General features: G+C 53.7%; 10 protein-coding genes across 10 annotated transcripts; 4 read left to right on the top strand and 6 right to left on the bottom strand.

The window, feature by feature from the left end:
• Positions 1-76: 76 nt before the first annotated feature.
• P152DRAFT_471387 (uncharacterized protein) lies at positions 77-1243 on the top strand (the record flags this gene model as incomplete). Its single annotated transcript, XM_033681064.1, has 3 exons — positions 77-137; positions 198-1158; positions 1210-1243. 3 exons carry the CDS (start codon positions 77-79, stop codon positions 1241-1243), a joined length of 1056 nt encoding a protein of 351 aa, XP_033536340.1.
• Positions 1244-1406: 163 nt separating this feature from the next.
• Positions 1407-2499, bottom strand: P152DRAFT_455749 (NADPH-dependent FMN reductase). Its single transcript, XM_033678854.1, has one exon. It carries the CDS (start codon positions 2104-2106, stop codon positions 1486-1488), a length of 621 nt encoding a protein of 206 aa, XP_033536339.1. The 5' UTR covers positions 2107-2499; the 3' UTR covers positions 1407-1485.
• Positions 2500-4805: 2306 nt separating this feature from the next.
• On the bottom strand, positions 4806-6243 carry P152DRAFT_391695 (guanine deaminase; the record flags this gene model as incomplete). Its single annotated transcript, XM_033676110.1, has 2 exons — positions 4806-5959; positions 6006-6243. The coding sequence occupies 2 exons, from the start codon at positions 6241-6243 to the stop codon at positions 4806-4808; spliced, it is 1392 nt and encodes a 463-aa protein (XP_033536338.1).
• Positions 6244-7061: 818 nt separating this feature from the next.
• Positions 7062-7540, bottom strand: P152DRAFT_471383 (cupin domain-containing protein; the record flags this gene model as incomplete). The annotated part of the gene is made up of 2 exons (XM_033681063.1): positions 7062-7446; positions 7503-7540. The coding sequence occupies 2 exons, from the start codon at positions 7538-7540 to the stop codon at positions 7062-7064; spliced, it is 423 nt and encodes a 140-aa protein (XP_033536337.1).
• A 299-nt stretch (positions 7541-7839) lies between these two features.
• Positions 7840-9896, bottom strand: P152DRAFT_464689 (uncharacterized protein; the record flags this gene model as incomplete). Its single annotated transcript, XM_033680581.1, has 4 exons — positions 7840-8485; positions 8571-8857; positions 8903-9714; positions 9767-9896. 4 exons carry the CDS (start codon positions 9894-9896, stop codon positions 7840-7842), a joined length of 1875 nt encoding a protein of 624 aa, XP_033536336.1.
• A 1243-nt stretch (positions 9897-11139) lies between these two features.
• P152DRAFT_392395 (NAD(P)-binding protein) lies at positions 11140-12147 on the top strand (the record flags this gene model as incomplete). The annotated part of the gene is made up of 1 exon (XM_033676148.1): positions 11140-12147. One exon carries the CDS (start codon positions 11140-11142, stop codon positions 12145-12147), a length of 1008 nt encoding a protein of 335 aa, XP_033536335.1.
• A 263-nt stretch (positions 12148-12410) lies between these two features.
• Positions 12411-14101, top strand: P152DRAFT_430590 (ras-domain-containing protein). The gene is made up of 3 exons (XM_033677394.1): positions 12411-13071; positions 13128-13392; positions 13444-14101. Exons 1-3 carry the CDS (start codon positions 12831-12833, stop codon positions 13925-13927), a joined length of 990 nt encoding a protein of 329 aa, XP_033536334.1. The 5' UTR covers positions 12411-12830; the 3' UTR covers positions 13928-14101.
• Positions 14102-14834: 733 nt separating this feature from the next.
• Positions 14835-15400, top strand: P152DRAFT_369553 (uncharacterized protein; the record flags this gene model as incomplete). The annotated part of the gene is made up of 2 exons (XM_033675484.1): positions 14835-15110; positions 15164-15400. Coding segments are annotated over 2 exons (513 nt in total), but the record flags the coding sequence as incomplete, so codon positions are not given.
• P152DRAFT_229948 (uncharacterized protein) lies at positions 15391-17245 on the bottom strand. Its single transcript, XM_033674555.1, has 2 exons — positions 16729-17245; positions 15391-16684 (listed from the first exon to the last, which is right to left on the bottom strand). The coding sequence occupies exons 1-2, from the start codon at positions 17161-17163 to the stop codon at positions 15596-15598; spliced, it is 1524 nt and encodes a 507-aa protein (XP_033536332.1). The 5' UTR covers positions 17164-17245; the 3' UTR covers positions 15391-15595.
• Positions 17246-18754: 1509 nt separating this feature from the next.
• Positions 18755-21112, bottom strand: P152DRAFT_229927 (uncharacterized protein). The gene is made up of 2 exons (XM_033674554.1): positions 18995-21112; positions 18755-18933 (listed from the first exon to the last, which is right to left on the bottom strand). The coding sequence occupies exon 1, from the start codon at positions 20775-20777 to the stop codon at positions 19008-19010; it is 1770 nt and encodes a 589-aa protein (XP_033536331.1). The 5' UTR covers positions 20778-21112; the 3' UTR covers positions 18755-18933; positions 18995-19007.
• Between the last annotated feature and the right edge of the window lie 174 nt (positions 21113-21286).

Genomic DNA, 21286 nt, shown 5'->3' with positions numbered 1-21286 from the left:
CACACACTGTCATTGTTTTACAATCTAATAGTTTCAAATCCAAAGTTCAGAAATCGTATTTTCTCTCAGAGCCATCATGAACTCTATTACCTTCTCGCGCCTTGGTATCGGGTCATACTATGATCAGGTGGATGAAGGTTAGTTCACAACAAACACTCATCTAGTCACATAGTTAACAGCGCTAAAAATGATAATAGAAGATCTACCTGCTGCTGAAAACATTGCCGATACGGCGATCGTCACCACTGATGTCACTGTCACGGACGGACCTGCCCCTGATCCTGGGGTGGCCGATGCGGGCCCTCCCGTCCAACAAACTGTGGCTATCAGTGCTGCTCCTGCTCCGCCGGGATTCTGGGACTCTGAATCCGATGCGGCAACTGTCGCCACTGATAAAGTTATGGATATGAGGTCGAGCTATGCCCCTGATTCTGCGGCGGCGCAGCGAACTGTGAGCGCCAGTGCCGCTTCCATTGTCCAGCGAACTGAGGACGCCGATGCGGCTCTCACTGCGCAGCCGACTAAAGCAGCCGATCCCACTACCACTGTGCAGCGAAGCGGAACCACTGATCCCGCGAATACCGCAATTACTTCTACCACTCCCGAGAACCAAACTGGGGCCATTGATCCTGCAGCTACCTCTATCACTTCCGAGAAGCAAACTGAGACCATCGATTCTGTACCTACTCCTATCACTCGCAATAAACCAATTGTAAAAATCGCACCTCCAATCAAACCTGGTCGCGTCACTTCCACTGCCGAATCCTTCTGGGTCATTCCACCTGATCTCGTCAATGCATTGAACGCCACGCCTGCACCACAACAACTTCCTCCACCCCTGAAGCTGCCGCTGCCAATGATAACTCCACCACCCTCTCCTCCGCCACAAACGGCCCAACCAACCAAGCCGTCTCCGCCGTCGACCGAAGACCTGGAGTCCCAGGCGAGTTCATTGAAGAGCTTCAAAGGCCTCTTCAACACCTTCTTCTTTGACCCCGCCTACCGCGAGAAAAGGTGGGGGATGCTATTCGTCGCGTTCGTGTTGGTCGCCCTCACCATCACGATCGCCGTCCTCGAGCCCCGCTGGCAAAAGTGGGGGCGGATCTTCCCGACTGAGGAACAGCTGAACCCGCCGCAGGTGACCACCGGCCTCAACCCGTAAGTCTAATCGTGCCGAGAAAGTGATGATGCCCGGCTAATGTGATCAAGGGTCTGGATCGTCCCCAGTTCCAGCCCACAGTAGGGGTCGGTGGGCCCACCCCGTGGTCGGGAGAAGTTGGTATGTTTGTTCACTCGCTCCAACTCGACGACAGTCATTTACAATCCATAGCGTCTTGAACGGCGGGGAGTGTTTACGCTTGGCGGAGACAAGAGCCTCCTTGGCGGGGGGTCAGGGAGGGGGAAACCCTTTGTATTTTCAATCTAAGCTCCATTCAGTTTAAGCTAAAACCCATGCTCTCCGTGTTAATCGCCCGTGTTGATTGTTTATACCTTGATCAGTCCCACCAGTTCCCCAAATGCCTTCACCACCTCCCCTTTCACTTTCTCTCCTTCCCAGTCGTTTCTCGTCGCCTCAGCCACTTCTCCCGTGGTCATCCCGGTCGTGAGATCCGGCCCGACATTCCCATGATACGCCAACGCCGGCCTTGTTTCCGCGACCTTCAATTTCATGATCTGCAGGCTCTGACTCAAGTGCTCCCCCGCCTTCAACCCCCCAAAGATGCCATAGCTCACCACCACCGCGCCTTTCCCAGTCCACTCGTTGTACAGATAATCTATCGCATTCTTCGCCGCGCCGGACACCGAGCTGTTGTACTCCGGGACCACCCAGATATAGCCGTCGTACTTTGCGATTTCCGCGCTCCATGCTCGCGAGTGCGCGTGTTTGTGCTCGCCGGCTTTGATCATCGCGGGCGCCAGGTCTTCGTCGAGAACGGGGAGGTTGAAGGCCTTGATGTCGACGAGGGTCAGGGCGATGTTAGACGCGGTGGCTTGCTCGTCGATATGGTTCTTTACAATCTCGGCCACTTTAGGGCTGACTCGGTGGCCGCGGATGCTGCCGATGATGATGGCGACCTTCAATGGTTGAGGGTTGGTTTCGCTCATTTTGGCTGTCGAAGTGAAACAAAGGCTGGATTTGGGGGTTCGATATGATGGATTTTTAGTGGTATGGTCGAATTGTCTTGGGATGCTCTGATACTACCAGAAGCGTGAAGGCGTCGTACTTATATACTCCATTCTGCAATGGCACGCCACATATCTCTACCCTATTCAACCATCTCTAAAGCATAGACATGGAGAGATTTTCGCAGTGGCATTCCACGTCTTAGAAATCACGAATCTCCAAATGCAGACCGTACACCACCATTTTTTCTGGGACCTTCACTGGGATAAGACTTCCTAATATCCAAATATACCCAATGATAAGCCCTCACGACGACAGGGAACCACGTATTCGCCCAGACGAGTTTAGGCAGCGCGCGTTTAAACGCTTCGCGGTGGACGGGCGTGCTGACAATTCCTGCCCCGGGTCGGGGAGCGATTCGGTCCGAGCAATTCTCAGGATTTGGAACTGATTTATAATCCCAGTAAGTCAGCGACCACCGTTTTCGTGCACCCCCTCAAAACTTCAACACCACACAGTATAAGACAGATTTTGCGTAATTCAACGCCCATCATTTATTTTTGTATAGCTAAATTTGGGATTCAAAGCACATAGACTCGAAAGTAGCCTCCTGTAATTTCCGTGATGTCTCCTCCGCGCTCATTCGTCGTTTCGTGGCCTTTTCTTCCGCCTTTTGCGCATGAACGATCTGATCGAGTTGAACGGATCTTTCGTTCAGATCGGGCTGAACTCTTTTCCTCTTTTTCCCTATAGGACCGCCTAGATCTGTCACTGTATTCTGAAGTCTCTGGATCTGCGCCTTCAGCTGTGCGATTTCTGTATTCTTCGCCGAAAACGCCTTCGCAACATTCCCTTGAAACCCCCGGAAATCCCTCCCCCCCATCCCATCGTATTTTTGAAGATATACGTCTTGGGGCCCTTTTGGTGTATGAAACAATGTAGGAAAAGTAGGCTCAGGTGTTACAGGATGCTGTATTACGTGATTCTCGTTCAATTGGGTGCTGTTCAGGACTTTTTCGGGGTTGTACGGAACCATGCCGGTGCCACGGAATCCCGCACGGATATTATGTATATTCAAGGCTTGTATTCGTGATTTATGATATATAGATATAAAGTTATGCTTCTTTACAGGCGCTGAGTCGTCAAGAGATGACAATTGACTCAATTCTTTACGGTATTTTGACTTCAGGGGCGAAAACACCGAAACATCTAGGGGTTGCAGGAGGTGAGACGTATGAGCGGGCAGAAACAAAAGAAATACTCGGTTTTCCTTGGCCAACTTCATGAACTCTACTGTAGCGTGAGAACCGTGTCCATCGCACACTAGAAGCCGCCATTCGTCCGCGGGGAAGTCTAGGGGCTTGCTCTCGGGCAAGAACTTCTTTTCCATCCATTGGAGGCCGATTTCGTTCGAAGTCCACGCGTTTTCAGAGCTCATGTAGTGCCAATTTGGTATATCTTTCTCCTGTGGTGGAAACCACGAAGATTGGACCGATTTTCCTTTGAAAATGATCAGGGGGGAGATTGTGCGGCCGGCCGCGGAGATGGCCCCAAGAACCGAGACCCATTCGCGATCCTCTGGCGATTCGACGTACGTATGGCCTTTTTTACGTTCTTTGGACGAAGTCTGAGCAGGGGCGATTACTCTTCCGTTGGTCCCGCATCCAAGGGAGAGGCCGTGTTCATCGAAGTTCCATTGGTTGGCGATTTTGATATTGTACTTCGTACAAACGCGTCGATAGGTCTCAAAGAACTCCTGGATAACCTCTTTTGATGCGCAATTTACGCGAGAGGCCTCGATCGATCGTCCTACCATAGTTTTTACCTGGGAATTTCGTCGTATAAAGCCCTCCGTCCAATGGTTGCCGCAAGGAGCGTCATCTCCATTTTCTCTGGCGATTACTTCCGCCATTTGACGGACTCTTGCGTGCGAAGGAGCCCTGGCGGCGACGTCTTCTTCTATAATCCATTCGACAAGCCATTTCTCCTGATCTGGAGACAATTTTTGAAACCTCTTGGCTCCATCCTGGTGGGATATTGAGCCATTCAGTCGGGAGCGAAGCGTTGATCTCTTGATGCCGTATTCATCCGCACATTGGTTTAGGGAATTGAATTTTTCATCATGAAACGCCTGTATAGCGAGCTGTATAGCGACTTCATTCACACGAGGCATTTTCAGTATAGCATCTCATTTTGTTGAATTGGTTGATGAAGTAGAGTATAGATCTACAGAAATCTACCTATCTTGGTTGGGTGCACGAAAACAGGGGTGCACGAAAACGGGGGTCGTTGACTTGCGGAGACTCGAGGCAGATGGCGCGGTTCGGATGTTCGCCTACGTAACCCATGCCCTACCAGGGTCCTAGCGGCTAGACCGCTAGAGTCTGTTTCGGGCATCAGAGTTCGGCCATATATTAAACCTAATCCAGTTCTCATCTCAACTACCCAGGAACCTGGTGGGCGAATTGCTTCGCTATAATTGCCACGAGCGTGTTTGGATGTGTGCCGAACATTCATAGTCTATCTCTACTCTCTAGGTTGTTTGTGTCTCTAGATGCCCGAATATGGTTGATCCGTAATTTGTCCGAGGAAGTCCAACAGCCGCCTCTCATCGAGAACACCACGGAAGCAGATATAGGAAACCATCCCATAAAACCAGTCAGTCACAAACTCACAATAATCATGACTGATACCTACTCGTCTTATGCACGAGTCTCCCCTTAACCCAAACCGCAACCGTGTTCCTATCATCCCCATTGTACACCCACTTCGCGACCTTATCCTCCCAGCTTTCCCACCCGAAATGATCCACCGGCCCTTCATCCTCGCCATGGCCTTCCATATCCTGCACCTCGTTCAGCAACACCATCTGCGCATCCCAATCCATCCCAACCTCGAACCCACCAATCCGCTCGGCTAGCCCAACCACCTTTGCCCCTCCCCTCGTTGCAAGATACAGTGCCTCCTCCGTCGACAACTTCACCGCGTCCCCGGCTTCCATTGCCACATGTCGACTCACCCATACCGCCTGCTTAACCACCTCCAGCACGCTCGGACTGAACCCCCCACTAACATCGGTCCCCAACCCCACATCGATCCCGTAGTCCAGATACTTCCGCACCTTCGCCGTACCCGACGTCAGCGCCGTGTTACTTGCCGGGCAATGGCTAATCTTCGCGTCCCGCGCTTTCACCAATGCCACTTCATCATCGTTGAGGTGCACCGCGTGCGCCAAGATCATCTTGTCCGTCAACAGCCCCGCGTCATCATACACGTGCGCGTACGACCGCGCGTCCGGAAACAGTTCCCCCACCAACTTGACCTCATTCATGTTCTCGGATATGTGCGTCTGCGCCGGATACCCCGTCTCGCGGTGCAGCTCGCCCAGCTGCGCCAGGCAATCGGGGCTGCACGCGGGCGCGAACCGCGGGGTGATGATCGGCGACACGATGGCGTGGGTGGGGTCGATGTTGCGGATGTGCGCGATGGATTCTCGGGTGGCGGCGAGCGCTTGGGCGGCGGACTCATCTTTGTAGAAGTCGGGGGCGATGGCGGAGTCCATGCAGACGCGGCCGATGAAGGCGCGCTGGCCGTGGGCGAGGCAGATGTCGGCGAGGAGGTTGGTGGCGGCGACGTGGATGGTTGCGTAGTAGGCGGCAGTGGTGGTACCATGGGAGAGAGTACGGGAGACCACGCGGTTGTAGATTGCGCGGGCTCGGGCGACATCAGAGAAGGAGGCTTCCAGGGGGAAGGTGTAGGTGTTGAGCCAATCTAGGAGGGTGGATTTGCCGAAAATGCCTGCATTTGGGTATTGCGAGGCGTGAATGTGGGTATCTGGTCTTCGTTAGAGCTGATATTCGGAATGTTTGATATGACTTACCTATGAATCCCGGAAAATAGAAACCATTCTCCTTTAACCGTATAACCTCTACCTTTTCCCAGCCATGCAACTTCAAAGCCGCCTCCACATCAGCAGTACTGCGTTCGACGAAGGCTATCCGACCTTCTTCATCTACTCCGATAATACCGTCCTTGCAAATTTCCAACTCTTTCAAAGTCTTGCTTTGCACAAAAGGCCCCACGAACACTTTCTTTGTCCCGTTCTTGAACTCAGACATGATGGAATGATGAATAAGAACACAAGGGAAAAGTCTCTATATCAACCGTGTGCTGCGGAAAGATAACAACACCCAATAATCAAATCTCAAGACCGACTTTATTTATCGAGAACCATTAAACAACTCTTGAACTTGAAACCTCCAATAGCGAGTAAAATGAAGATATTTTCGGAAACGCTTCTTTATCAGCACTTCGATCAAATGAATGACGAAGGCGAAGCTCTTTAGACATCCTACCAACGGCAAGTTTAGGCGATCTCCAACGAGCTAAAGCCCTTCGAGCCGAGCCGAACCAACCTCCACGCTGATCTCCAGCCGCGAGGCCGAAGACCTGCTTTATCTGACACTTGGCAGCGATGCGACGTTGCTATCATTGCGGGGTGCTTGAAAAACAAACGATTGCTTGGTCCTACACTTATTGAAGATGATGCGCGAAAGAATTGATGCGGCGTGGGTGTAGTCAGTGCAGCAGGTACCCTGCCTCCGATCAATATCTGTCGTGTGCATATCGCGCAGGGCTGAACCGAGGGGCTGGGCTGATCGGCTCCGGCCATGCCCTGTCCTGTGGCTTTTGTTAGATTTTCATCGCTGTACTTCTATTTCTATTTGGACAATTTCACGATTTGATCTTACGCGCGCGGAGGGTAAGACTAACGATACGGAAGGCGACTTATGTGACGGGTCAGACAGCAGGCAAAGCCTGGGAGGTCAAAACCTAAGTCTGCGAAGTATACTAAGTTAGACATAGGGGAATTCAATAATAATAGGTGAGCGAGGATTATATTAGACTCTCCAACTATATAGCAGTCCAAAGGCCGCTAAAAATGAATCACCACATCCTTGTACTCCTCATCCACCTGCACCAACGCTCCCATCCCCCCCTCGTCCACCACCTTCGTTTCCACCACAAACGTCGCCAACAAAATCAACTCCTCCGTCTGACTCGCATTCTCACTCGTCTTATGATGGCACCCAGGCGCCTCATACCACGCTTCTCCTTCCGAGAACAACCGCGTCGGGTCGTTATTCATCTTGTTGTACGCGGTCCCCTTGATGATCGTGGCGGCCACCGAGGCGCCCCCGTGTCGGTGCGGTGGAGAGGAGCCTCCCGGTGGGAAGCTGACGCGCAGGGCAAGGACAGAGAAGTTGGGGACATTTTTGAGCGGCCATTGGTAGACGAGCTCGATTTTGGGGGCGGGTTTGCTGGTGAGGGTTAGATGGGAAGGGAGGGAGGAAGGGAGGGGGGAAGGGGGACGTACGTCCTGTCGTAGGCGATGTCCGCGACTTGTTGAACCATGTTGGGCGGTGGCTTGGGGGTAATTTGGTGGGGTTGAGTACGGTATGGTAAGAATTATATTGAGAGTGGAATTGATAGTAGCTAGTAGCGATGATACTCGTTTCCTTCTGGTCATGTCGTCAAGGTCGTGGGAAGTTCGTTATATATACCCCAACTCCTCGCACAAGAACACAAGTGCTCAATCCATCCGAGGAGACCCAAGACGTAACAGTCCTACGACATGCTGAGTCACTCTCGGCCTGCAGATAGCCTATCCACCCCGGCATCCCAATACCCGGACTCCCGACGTAATATAAGCCTCAAAACGTCCCGACGGGTATCTCAAACGACACCACATCGCTACTCGAATTCGACTCCGTATCCGTCATCCCCAACCCAAACCCTGTCGTCTGATTACAAAACTCCGTATAAGCACTCAAATCCGGCCCCGGAAAATAATTCGTAAACAGCAACGGACTCTGGTTCGGCACCTCGGGGATATACGCGTTCAGCAACCCCGCCTGCGCGTCCAGCGCCCGCGATTGCAGTCCGGGGCCAAGCGCCAGCAGCTCCCGTGCGACAGTCTTAACTTCTTTGAGTACGCGTTTTGCGCGCGGCCACACCTCCGCGAAGATCTCGATGGTGCCCATGGCAACGCGGATGCGCTCGCGGGCAAGCAGCAGGGCGTCGCCGCGGAGGACGTGCTTGCAGGCAGCGAGGTGAGCGATGGTGGTGGTGGCGGTCATGCAGATGGCGAAAGGGGTGTGCTGGGCTGTGCGGGCAGGCAGGGTGAGCATTTCGGTCATCTTTGTGATGGCTTGGAGGACCTTAGCGGTGTGGATGTGCGCGTCGCGCGCGTAGACGGAGGTGAGGCGTTTGGGGGGTGGCGGTGGGGCGCAGGAGGAGACGGATTCGATGGGGGAGTAAGAGAGGGTGGAGAGTTGGCGGTGGATGTCGACGGTGTAGCTGGGTTGTTAGTGGATGGTATGAGGTAGCCAACCCAGGCTGTTTTGACCACGGGGCTGGATAGGGGTAATATTCATCAACTTACATCAAAACACCCATGTTCGCCCCGAACAAGAGCTCATCTATTTTACCGTCTTCCCGAAACAACTTCCGTTTCGACTTCGCGAGCAAGTTCACCCATCCATTGCAAGCTGCGTCGTGATTGGCCGCCATGGCTCTCACGTCTTCAAGAGACTCTCTGGACATGCCAATGCAGATGTGATCGACACTACGGAGTAGCCCGACCAGGTAAGCAAACGATGAGAACTCCACATCATCGTCCATGAATTCTCGATTGTCGTAGTCTTCGACAGTGTGAGGAATGGGGATATTCTACAATGTTCAGTGGATGTACGGACAGATTCTTGGTGAACTTACCCCTGATTCATATGCATCCTCCTCGCAGGGTAGATCAACGGTCGCAGGGACGGTCCGTTGACTTGTTCGGAAGATAGCAGCGTGAGTGCTGGAAGCAATATGCGCATCCACGAGATACAAGGTCCACCATGTACGTCTCCAACTCTCCGCTAGAATCGGATTGCCGCCCGAGTTCGCGTCTGCAAAACTCTGCAGGTTCATCCCCAGCGCGATTGCCTTGTCGCTCGCGCCGCCCATGACACTTTTGGCTGCCTCGTCGTCATGGCACCAGTACGATGCAATCGCATACAACGTCAACGCCTGCACCTCGAATGGCGACGGCGTCATCTCGCCTTCCATCATCGCCATCTTCACCCGCTCCTCCAGCGGGTCGGACGCGATCTTCGTGGAGTACAGCGATCCGATGAACTGCATCACCGCCACCAGCAAGCTCATCCCGGGGATGCTCGAGTGGACTTCTTGCGTCGTGAAGCTGGCCATGAACCGCGCGGGCAGCGCGCAGGGGTGCCCGTGGTGGAAGTAGTGGTAGTAGAGATCGAGCAGCGGATCTTGCGTCGCGCTGGCTCGTAGATCGTCAGTGCCGGAGCTGGAGCTGTCGGAGCTGGGGACGGCGGAGCGGTCGTGTGTGCCGGGTGTGACCAGCGCAGGGCTGTGGTTGAGGGGCTCGGACATCGGGAGGCTAGTTACCACTGTGGTCGATGACATCGGTAACGACATAGGTAACGGCACTGACCCTGTTGGGTCGGGTCCTGGGAGTGGTCGGACGCGTGGTCGTCCACCCCGTCGAGACTTGAGATACGTGCACGCAGTGCCTATCAGGATCAGTACGATCGATGTCGAGGCGCTGATCGACGAACGGCTTACCCGTCTCGCTACATCTGCTGCAGATTGGATCGACGGCATCGCACCTGAGATGACGGCTGCGGCATTGCACGCATGCTAACGACACTCGAGTACCCGACTTCCCTGTCGCACTATCCTGCGACGCCTGCATACCCGCGGCAGGAACTGATCTGGGTAATCCGAATCCAAATTGGGGTTGCCAACTAGCACTGAATACCTTATAAACGGGGCAGAGTGGTTTCTTGGACATAAAAGGCTACCTGTTTAGTGTTTGTGCCTGACGCAGAAAAAAAAGACTTGATGAAGAGAGATAACTGGTGTAGGCTTGGTGGGCGTGAGGGGTCGGGAGCACCCCGTACACTCTCGCAGCTCCGTTCCAAGAATAGTAAGACTAGCGAATGATGTTAATTTGGACAATGTTAATGACCGTCACCGAATCTTTGATCCAAGATGCGCCTCGATCAGAATCTTCCTCCTGTTTCCGGTCGCAATATGGAGAGACATGCCATGGACTCGAACTTGATGGCAGAGATTAACATTGGTGATATTTCCGCTGTGCGGAGCACATCCGGGATTGTATACCAGGCTGTACCTTATCTACCTTACCTATGGCAATTGGTAGCAAAGAAATAGACGAAGCCGCATCTTCTACCGATTCGTCGGCGCGCAATTGTGCATCTCCGGCCGGTTGAACAGCTGCTTACTGGACTCTGACTCAATGTCGCCAAGTTGCATTGATTGCCTCGCCGGGAAGCTCGCTGTTCCATGACCATCCCCAAAAAGGGACGCCCCTACTAGCCACTAGGAGACTAGGAGAAGGGCAGATATAGCTTCTTGTGACAGGTTCTCTCCTCGTTTTTCTCCAATGGGTTCCCGATTCCTGTTGCAGGAGACAAGGGGGGAGGTCAACGTCTCCCCCGGCACTTCGAGTCTTCAAAACGCCGTCAAGCGCTTCCGTTCCGCTCCCCACCTCATAACCCGAGACACCGCTCGGGTATTTATTCGCCCCCTGATTGGCCAATTAGATTGCCTAGCCTGTCTTGGCTGCTGAGTCAACATGTTTAGTCAAGATACCGTACGCCGGTGTCGCGTTTAGTCGCGTCCTCGTCATCGCGGAACGCCGACTTCGAAATTACACGATGCCTCTGAAGAGGTGGTCAGAAATCTCGGCGGGAGGAGTATACGATGTGGGTCCTGCGGTAGGTTGAAACGGATAGTATAAATGACTTCGATGCTGCCGGTAAGTTGGTTTTTATCATCAAGCAATGCATCGTCTTTCTCATATTGCAAAACACCTCAAAGCAACGTCCTTCACGTCAGCAATAAGTCCTATTGCGAATCCACGTCCCTTGAATCATTTCTGTCGTCAACAAACCCCATACCATACCACCACCATGTCGTCTACCAGCCTCCCCACCACGATCCGCGCCGTCCTCCAACCAGACATCCAATCCACCGACCTCATCCTCACCTCCCTCCCCTTCCAGTCCGCCAAACCCAACACCGATGAACACGTCATCAAAGTCCACGCCACCGCTCCCTGCGCCGGCGAGCTCCTCTGGGGCAAGAACTTCCCCGACTCTGTCCTCAAACCCGGCAAAATCCTCGTCCCCTGCTACGACCTCTCCGGTGAGGTGATCACTGCCCCCCCCAACTCCCCCTTCCCCCCAGGGACGGAAATCTACACCCGCACCCCCGCGCACATTACCGGGAACGCACGCGAGTACACTGTCGCCAAAACCGCCGAGCTCGCGGCCAAGCCGGCGAACCTTAGCTGGGAGGAGGCCGCCTCGATTCCACTGAGCACGTTCACCGCTTACCAGGCGCTGTTCGAGCACGGGGAGCTGAAATTGGGATGGAAAGACGCGGCCGGGCGTGCCGAGAACGCGAAGAAACGGGTGCTGATCACCGCCGGCGCGGGAGGGGTGGGCGTCATCGCCGTGCAGCTCGCGCGGGCGGCGGGGGTGGGGTCGGTGATCGCGATCACGGGGACGAGCAATGTGGAGTTCGTGAAGAGCTTGGGTGCGACGGAGGTGATCGACTATAGGAAGACGTCGCTGGGGGAGTGGGCGAGGGCGCAGCCGAAAGTGGACTTGGTGTTTGATATGCTTGGGGGCCAGACCCTTGCGGATGCATGGACGGCGGTGAGGGAGGGGGGGATCTTGTTGGGGATTCGGGAGCCGCCGGAGATGAGGAAGCCGAGCGGGGTGGCGGAGGGGATTCGGGATTCGTTCTTCATTATGGAGTCGAAGGGGGAGCAGCTGGCAGAGCTCGCGCCGGTTATTGAGAGTGGGGACTTGAAGCCGGTTGTCGATAGTGTGTTTCCGTTGGAGGAATTTAAGGAGGCGTTCGCAAAGGTCGAGGGGGGACATTCGAGGGGGAAGGTGATTATCAAGATCTAGCTTGGAGGACGAGTAATAGAATTTGTATGACTATAGGAATAATGTTAATATTTATACTCTGCTGCCACTACAACCGAACATGACCATTAACATAAAATGGACTGAGCTTGACTAAACATGAACTGAATCTCTAATCAACTCGGATGAATATCAGCTTCACTTCCCGCCTTATGGCCTCAGGCGTCCTCACTGCAGGTGGATGTCATGGATCCACCGATCGACGTCGCATTTCAATTCGCGTCACAAGACCCTTTGGACCCTTTGGACCCTTTCTCCTGTTGGGCTTTCTTACATGTATTCCTCAGCCTACACTGTGTCTCGCATGCAACAAAGTGATTCCTATCTCCTATACATCGCAGTACTGTGAATTTCCCTGCGTTGAAAGCCACCATCCCCCCGGCTATCCTGCACCGTGCCAGATCCCGCTTTGTTTTGATATGCACCGATCTGTTTACAGTGCCCCACCCGTTCATTAAACTACCCCGAAACTCCCTATTACTACAACAGTCTTCTCAAACAGCGAGTGATCAATGAATTTCTGGTGAAGAGGATATATTCTTTACTGCGGATAGTTTCTCTCGTTCAAACATCCCCGAGGGTATGTGGTGTATCGCCAAACATTTCGTCCATCCTCAGCACCACCCCGGCCATCCGAATCGAACCGCAATTCGACCACACGAACGATGAGCAACAGTTTGGAGGCTAAGATTGTAGTCTTAGGCTCCCAAGGCGTTGGCAAAACCTCCCTCGTCCACCGATATGTCAAAGGCGCCTTCTCCCCGCCTGGGACCGCATCAACAATCGGCGCATCCTTCTTGACGAAGCGAGTAGTCGACGTCGATTCGCAAGCAGTGGTACGCCTACAAATATGGGACACCGCCGGCCAGGAGCGCTTCCGAAGCATCAGCAAACTATACTATAGAGGTACGACCCCACCCCTTAATCCCTCAAAACATCGAACACCTACTCACTCCTCCCAGGCGCCAACGCCGCCGTCCTCTGCTACGACATCACCTCCCCCTCCTCCTTCGCCGAAATGGGCCGCTGGCTCCTCGAACTGCGCGAAAACCTCCACCCCTCCACCATCATCCACGTCGTCGGCACTAAAGCCGACGTCGTCGCCGAACACCCGTCCCAGCGCGCCGTCCCCTTCGAGCGCTGCATCGCCTATGTCGCGGAACATCTCTACCCCTCGCAACCGCCTTTACAAAACGGCACGCTCCTCACTACGCCAGCAGGTGGCGTGTCCCGTCCGTCGCTGTCGACTTATGCGTCCGCGCAGACAAATCTGCCGAGGTCGCATACACCCCCGCTCACGGCACACGGGCTCCCCGGGCCATCTCTCCCCGCGGGGCAATCGCGCGCCAACCACGCTCCGCTCCCTACCCCTCCCTCTAATCGCTCCAGCACCCACAACCTCTGGACCACCGACGTGGGCTGGGACTCCTGCCACGAGATCAGCGCACTCACCGGCGAAGGCGTCGACGAGGTATTCCGGGTGATCACTCGGCGGCTAGTCGAGCAGCAGCAGGCGGCGGAGGCGGCGCAGCTGGGGTTGGAGGGGTATAGTGGGGCGGGGGGGTATTTCGACTGCGAGCCTGGGGGGGAGGAGGGGGGCGGGAGTTTTCGGGTGGGGTATGGGGATAAGCGACGGAGTTGGTTGGGGTTGCCGGGCATTGCGCCGGGAGGTGGGGATGGGGCGGAAGGTGGGGAGGAGGTGAGGAGGTGGGATGGGGAGGTGAGGGCACGGAGAGGGGAGAGGGGTGGGAGGTGTTGTTGATGGGTAGGAAGGGGTGATGCGGGGAATGGAGCTGGTTTCGCGGAGGTAAATCATGTGCAGGGCTACCTGTTTTCGGTCACGGTCTGATACTTCCCATTTGGCATACGGAGACTCGGTCCGCCGGGATGGCGGGGTATATTTCATCGTCAGGCGCTATCCATGGCATCGCGAGGGTTTGGGTTTGGTCAGCGCTTCTTCCGGCGTCATCTGTACGATTTGCATTACGAATAAGTTCCGTGAACATCAATCAGCATGATCCCGGGCTGCCGATATTTATATCCAGTGCTACCGGATCGGGCTGGGATGGCTGAACCCTGAGTGTCCCTGACCGATCCATGTGGTCCGTCCGATCGACGTGAAGAAGCGCTAGGATTGTCGATCAATTTTTCTTCACCATCGCAGTACCCTGACTTCTTCGTCAATATCAAACACCGTCGGTACATTCGATTCATGTAGGGCAGAAGGCTTAATGTAGGGCCGCAGCCTTACAGATTAACTGCTCTATTTCTTGGCCAGGTAATCTTCCGTATACGAGCTTGGTTCTTTTGAGTCTCTTGATCTTACTCTCTCGATGTTGATCTGTCCGGTTTGTCGTATTCTTCATCTACGTCCACTAAAGCGCAGAAGGTTGTCAGCTCTCAGCGTTGAGTATATTTAGCGATGTAGTCGTCCTATTCTTTCGATATCTCTCTTCGCTCCTATCATTCTATCGAGTTCGTATTGTTTAAACTTTCCATCCAAGCCAACATCCACCATGCGCTTCCATCCCCTCCACCTCCTCCCTTTCCTCACCCTCTCCCTCGCCCAATCCCGCCCTCCGGCCGGCTCCGTCCAAGTCACCAGCCCCTCTGTCGACACCTCCGGCATGTCCTCCCTCGCCGCTACTGACCGCACGCAAGGTGGCACCGGCAACAACGGCTGCCCCCCCGGCACCTTCAGCGTCGCCATCAGCGCCGACAACAGCATCATGACGCTGATGTTCGACAATTTCGAGGCCACCATCGGGCCAAAAGTGCCGAAGGGGAGTAATAGCAAGTACTGTGCCGTCACGGTGAAGTTGGACGTGCCGGATAACTGGAGGTATCGGATCGACGCGGCGGATTATCGAGGGTATTGTAATTTGGAGTCGGGGGTGACGGGGACGATTACGAGTGGGTATGGGCATGGGGGGAAGAATGATCAGGTACAGAAATACACAATCGAAAAGATGCGAGGCGTGGTATTAACTCTTTTTAGACGCGCTTTTCGAAGTCGTTGAGAGGTCCGCTGTCGGAGGATTATCTGCTGCATAGTGGCAACCAGCGCGGTGCGACGAGCCCATGTGGCAAGCAGGCGAATTCAAAGAACAGTGTACGGATTACATTGCGGATCGGGTTGCAGAGTCGGAATGAACAGGCGCAAGGACTGATTACCGCGGACTCGGCGGATCACGTGTTTAAGCAGGAGTTGCCATTGACGTGGGAAAAATGTTGATATTGGTATCTAGTCCGTGAAGTATGAATCTCTCTCTCTCTATCTAGTCCGTGAAGCGAGAAGATATTGAGGGGGATACAATGCCTCCTTGAAATCTTGTAATGTAGGAGAGCCATGATGCTGAAAACGCCACCGTGATATGTATAGTCCGCCAAGTATCGACAAGAATTGGTATTCAGATGTCCTCGAACCCTTTTATAACTTGCTCTTCCACAACGGCTGCCTCAACGAGTCATACACATTCTCACTCAGCATATCTCGCGGTATACTCGTATGTCCCGCCGCCAACCCCCGCGTATCCACCAACTCCGGATTCAATTCCGCGATGCTCCGCGCCCCAATCAACCGCATCCCCATCTCCATCTCGTCCTTCAACAACTGCATCGCCCGCCCCACTCCCGCCTCGCCGTACGCGCTCATCGCATACAGGAACGGCCGCCCTATCCCCACCCCCGTCGCCCCCAGGCAGATCGCCTTGATGATGTCCGTCGCCCGCCGCACGCCCCCGTCGATGAAGATCTCAAACCGCGGCGCCCCGGGCGGCCGCGGATACAGCCCTCGCGCCCGCAGCTCCGGCATCACCTCCGCCAGCACCTCGATCCCCGATGGCGCGGTGTCCAGCTGCCGACCGCCGTGATTCGACAACACCACGCCGTCCACCTCCGCCTCAATCGCCTTCAGCACATCCTCTTTCCGCTGCACACCTTTTAGAAGAATCGGCATCTTCGTGATGCTCCGGAACCAGGGAATATCATCCCAGCTGAGCGCGGGGTCGATGAAGCTCGAGATCGCGCGCGCCGCGCCCTGGCTCCGATCCACATTGTCTCCGGACGAGTTCTGCACGCTCGACCCGACGTCGCTGAACTTGCTGCGCATGTCCTTCTCGCGGCGCCCTAGCTGCGGCGCGTCGACGGTGATGAACAGCCCCTTGCACCCGCGCGCCTCGGCATGCTGCACGATCTTCTTAGTGATAGCGCGGTTCTTGTTGACGTAGAGCTGTAGCCACTGGACCTGGTCGCCCTGGCGAGCGTCGACGATCTCGTCGAAGGAGCAGGAGGCGAGGGTGGGAATCATTTGGACGACCTGGTGGGTGTGCGCGGCGCGGGTGAGGACGACTTCGCCTTCGGGGTGGCCGAGCTTGCCGAGGGCGGTGGCGGTGACGTAGAAGGGGATGGAGACTGGGGTGCCAATCATGGTGGTGGAGAGGTCGATGTGTTCGACGTTACGGAGGATGCGAGGGCGGAACCAGATGCGGTGGAAGGCGGCGTGGTTTTCGCGCATTGTCTGGGAGGTTAGGGGGATCGAGGGTGGCTTGAGGACAGACTTACAATCTCATCGTCGGCTCCACTTGAGTAATATGCCCATGCGGTCTTCTTCATCACCCTCCTCGCAACGGCCTCGAAGTCCGTAAGATTGAAACATTGTTCCAAATCCGGTTTGCTCTGGATCATCTTTTGCCGCTCCCCCTCCTCCGGATCCGTCGCCTTCTCCTCCCGCTCCACCGTACTCATATCCACCTCCCCTAAATGCTTGCTGCCATCTAAATACTTCTCTAACGTGTCCGGCGGGTGGATTGGGTCGAACTCTTCGGTGGCATCTTTGCCAGCGTATTTGAGGATGATCTTCTGCCCGCCTGGGTGCTCGGGAAGGAACTCGGTCACATCGTAGGCTTTGCCGTGGACGATCACCCAGCAGGAATCTTTCGAGTTGTGCATCGCGACCTCGGCGCCGCTGAGCTTTTTTGAAGGCGCATTTCGCGTCATTTTCGGGAGAGGAGTGACGTAACCTGGTAATTTGGTGATGGGATTGAGATACGGGGAGGACTGGGGGAGGATAAGGGAGGAGGGAAATTTATAGAATTTATAGCCGTACTGATAGTGCAGGAATATGACGGTCAAGCCGCGGAAGCAGGCAAAGGAAGAATTGATCAACAATTCAATGGTCTAACTCGCACGAGAATCATGATACGGTAGAGTGATATGGCCCGAAGATGGAGCTGGAGATGAGACAGGGATCGTGTAGTGAACCGTCATCGCTAAAGGTCGTCACCAGTTGTCCCGAGGTGATGACATGGTCTAAAGACTAGGCTATTACCATAGTGGGTAGCGGGAGACATCCCAAATCCACATTCCTTTTGATCACCAAAGTCCACTTCGGTGTAGTTACCAGGAAAAGACTTTTAAAGACGCCTCCGTATCTCCATTGCATTCATTCCTGATATATTCTACTATTACGGAATACACCGCTCTTAAATACCCTACGCAGTTATTATTCTATCCAGCACTCACTTCTGTCTCTTCCGACCGCTTACAGGTGTCTTGCCGCGTGAGCAACCGTCATGTCTGCCGACCAGACTCCAATACTGGACGCGAAAGGAAGCCCAATCCAAGGGCGAGTCGAACAGATTAGCGTGAACTTGAAGGGCGAATTCCTCTCCGGTGGAGTCACGGGTACCATAGAGCGTCTCCCATCTGGCGATGTCATTAAATCGCCCTGGCCAAGAGCAGAGAAGCAGTCTGCCGACGAGATCTCACCGTGGAAGCTACTATCTATAAGGTCTTGTCGCTTCACCCGCGCTCAGTAAAGCCGATCAATTGCGACCCTGAAAATTGTGTTTTGATGCTGGAGTATATACCTTATGGTGGCCTCAGTTCGTACCTGAGCGCACATAGCGAAACCATCAATCTCCCACAGCGGCCACGCTGGATCTAAGAAGCCGCTGAAGGGTTACAGTTATTGCATTCTGCTAACATCATGCACTGTGATGTCGAGCCAAAGAACTTTCTGCTCGATAAGGACCTGCACCTGCGATTTCAGACTTTGGCGGCTCTTCTCTAAACAGTTCTCAAGCAACGGCATGTCCTGGGACACGGTTTGAACCGCCGAACTTCGACTGGAATTCCCCGCAGACTATCAAGGACGATTTTTCAGTCTTGGGGGTACAATGTATAACATTATAACAGAGAACGACCTTATCAGGACGTACCTAGCGACGAAGTGGAGAGACGGTATAAGTCGCATGGGTTCCCAAATGTGTCAGGGCTATTGTACGGAGAGATTATCAAGAGATGTTGGCTTGGTAAGGTCGATTCTGCCTAAGAATTCGTCGACTATTTCGCGTCCCAGTGTTCCTTGCATTTCCCCACGGTTTGGTCGTTGTTGACATCTTGCGTTCTTGTCTGCATCGGTGGTAGCTCGTGGTTGTTGGCAGCCGTCACGCGCCTGTCACTGAGCGGTAGTCCTAATAGTGAAGATGAACATGCTCGTTATTGCTGTGCAGCTAGCCGAAAGGTGTGCTTGGGCAGAAGTGGTAGAAGTGGTCGATCTAAGACTGGCTAGGTGGTCAAAATCAAATAGATGGACAGTGACAAACTGTAGGGACTTGGATCATTCCAACGATTCTGATAACGCGTCAGAGATAGAACTAGACGAGCCAAATAGGAAGCTCAGAGCGCGGTAGCTAGCATTCGAGAGCGAACCCGCTGGAGTATTTGGATCAGTGCATAGCAAGTGAATGGCATTGAGGAAATTGCCTGGAGTCAAGCGTCGTCAGTACGATAAATGTTTTATATGTATTGATTAGTTAGGGCCCACCAGTATTCAACAGCTATCGAGCAACATTGCTCTTTGATTCTTGTCTCATGCGGACGACAACCTTACCCGACCCATCAATCCACTCTGCTGCGGTCGACCTGATGCACTTGTGGCTTGCAACATATACGAGCAAATAGATATGCTCTATAATCTCGGCCCAGCAATATATCTTGACTATTCCAAGTCCCCTGTCTGGGGCTGTCGTTTCGCCTTCTGCCTCTCCCGTTTGGGCGAAGGTCACCCTTTTCGTCGATCCCTCCCTATCATTAGCAAATCCGGTTGGGGACTCCTCGCAGCCCTCCCCGTATCGTCTCGCAGCCCATACACCCCAACCACACCTGCCATCTTCCAGAATCTTTCCAAAATAATCCCAGAACTCGACTTGGCGAGCAACATCCCATTGCCTCGTCTCAAACTGCCAATGGCCTCTTTCCCCTGGCCTGACTGGTCGAGATACTGATTCCGGACGGTACTGTCGTCGAAGCAAAGGATCCGCTGTGGTTTTCGCAAGTGTCCTGGTGATCCAGGACGGAAGTTTACTTGGATCGAGATTGCTGGTTGTAGGAAGCGGCGAGTGGAATTCTAGAGGTAGGGCGGATATTGGGGGGAGTTCTGTAGACAGCTCGAGGGATAATGGTGCGGGCAGATTGCTTGGTGGTTCGGGGGACACGTCAGGAACCGTTTTGTTGGTGGTATGTATCGTATCATTCTTCATTGCAGATGATGGCGGCGGTTGATATGCGACTGGGGAGGGAGGGCTGTATGACCCGTCTTTCGACGGCGTAATCTCCGCTTCCGGTAGAGCACTCCGAGGTCGAGGTTGGTGTCTCCCGTATATAAAACCCACCTCCTTGTTTAGTCGTCGCACAGGCTCAAACGTAGTGCTGGGACCACTGCTAACAGGTTCCCTTTCCTCTTGCCCGATATGTTTCGTGGGCAACCTTGTTCGTACCCCTCCTCTGCCGGTCATATCCTTTGAAGCGTTGACTCTTGAGATTTTAATATCTTTCCGCGGTGATGCTAGAGAACGTTTAATCCCCTGTGCAGGGGAAGTCGCATGAACCATGGAAGTCTGTAGCACCTTGAGGGGAAATCGGTCTTTCGAGAAGCAATCAAAACTCGAGGGCAGCTCTGAGGTCTGAATGCTTTGAATTTGGGTGTAGCTTTGACTTTGGCTCGGTGACTGAGATCTGAGAGGTCCGGATACGGCTCTTTGGGTCATATGCGGCGATCCAAACCCCGTTTCTTGTGTTGGTGGCATTTTCTCAGGTGCCTTCCTCTTTAAATCACTGCCTTTGCTAGACGGCTTCTGTGTGGGATTGGTAGGAATGAATGGAACATAGTGCTGGAGAGCATCGAGGGCCTCTTGCGTATTGTCGATAAATGATTGACTACTTAGGATCTGAGATGATGGGACTAGGACTGAGGAAAAAGATTGCTTCTCTGCGCAAAGCGCTTGGACTGCCTCGAGTGCATCCGTGGTGTTCAAGGGAGGGTCCGATTCCTCATCTTCGTCGTCCCCAGGTGATAGAGACTCGGTTTCTTCAATATATTGCTCCTCGGACGAACGCTGCAACTCCCCGATCACGCTCTGCGTTTGAGGGTATAAATCAAAGTCAGAATTGGACTGGGGTTGGCCTTGCACCGCCTGGATATCAGGGACTTTTGAATCCAAGTGATGGATTCTGGAGAGTTCGAAATTGCGATATGATGTTGCGAATCGTCTGTATTCTTCGTCCCTTTCTCTGCTGGTTTTCGCGCAGACATGTACCAGTAACTCCATCCTGACTGGCTAATTGGATGGAGTATAATTACTGTATGAATGTGATGAACCTTCTGTTACCCAGCAAGATCAAGTTGTGAAGCGGCCAGAGGACGCGTCGTTCCACGAAACATGCGCGTCCGCACGTGACAGTCTGTCCTAGAGTACTCTAGGTACATCATGCAATGCTCCAAGAATTAGATCTTTCCTAGTTAACGCAAATTGGTATTAACGATTCCCATTGTCTAGAAAAGGAGATCTAGCTAGTAAGCCAGATGAAGATAACTTAAATACATAGGAGAAGACTGAAGAGTCCTGATTAGGCCTAGCCCAGGGGTAGAGGGCAGTGAAAGGAATGTTAGATGGCAGTAGAAACCAACAGGGGCATCTTGCGACACAGGCCGCTTTCCGAGCCACTATCTTGGCACGATGAACATTGTGTTCACTGTGCCGATGGGTTCGGAGAGCTAACTTCCATCAAAGCTGCTAAATGCGGATGCGATGTAGGAGTGTTGTGCCATTAAAGGTAG

The sequence above is a fragment of the Eremomyces bilateralis genome, assembly GCF_010015585.1.
Source record: "Eremomyces bilateralis CBS 781.70 unplaced genomic scaffold P152scaffold_4, whole genome shotgun sequence".
NCBI classification, from domain to species: domain Eukaryota; kingdom Fungi; phylum Ascomycota; class Dothideomycetes; order Eremomycetales; family Eremomycetaceae; genus Eremomyces; species Eremomyces bilateralis.
This window is presented reverse-complemented; position numbering and strand designations above follow the sequence as displayed.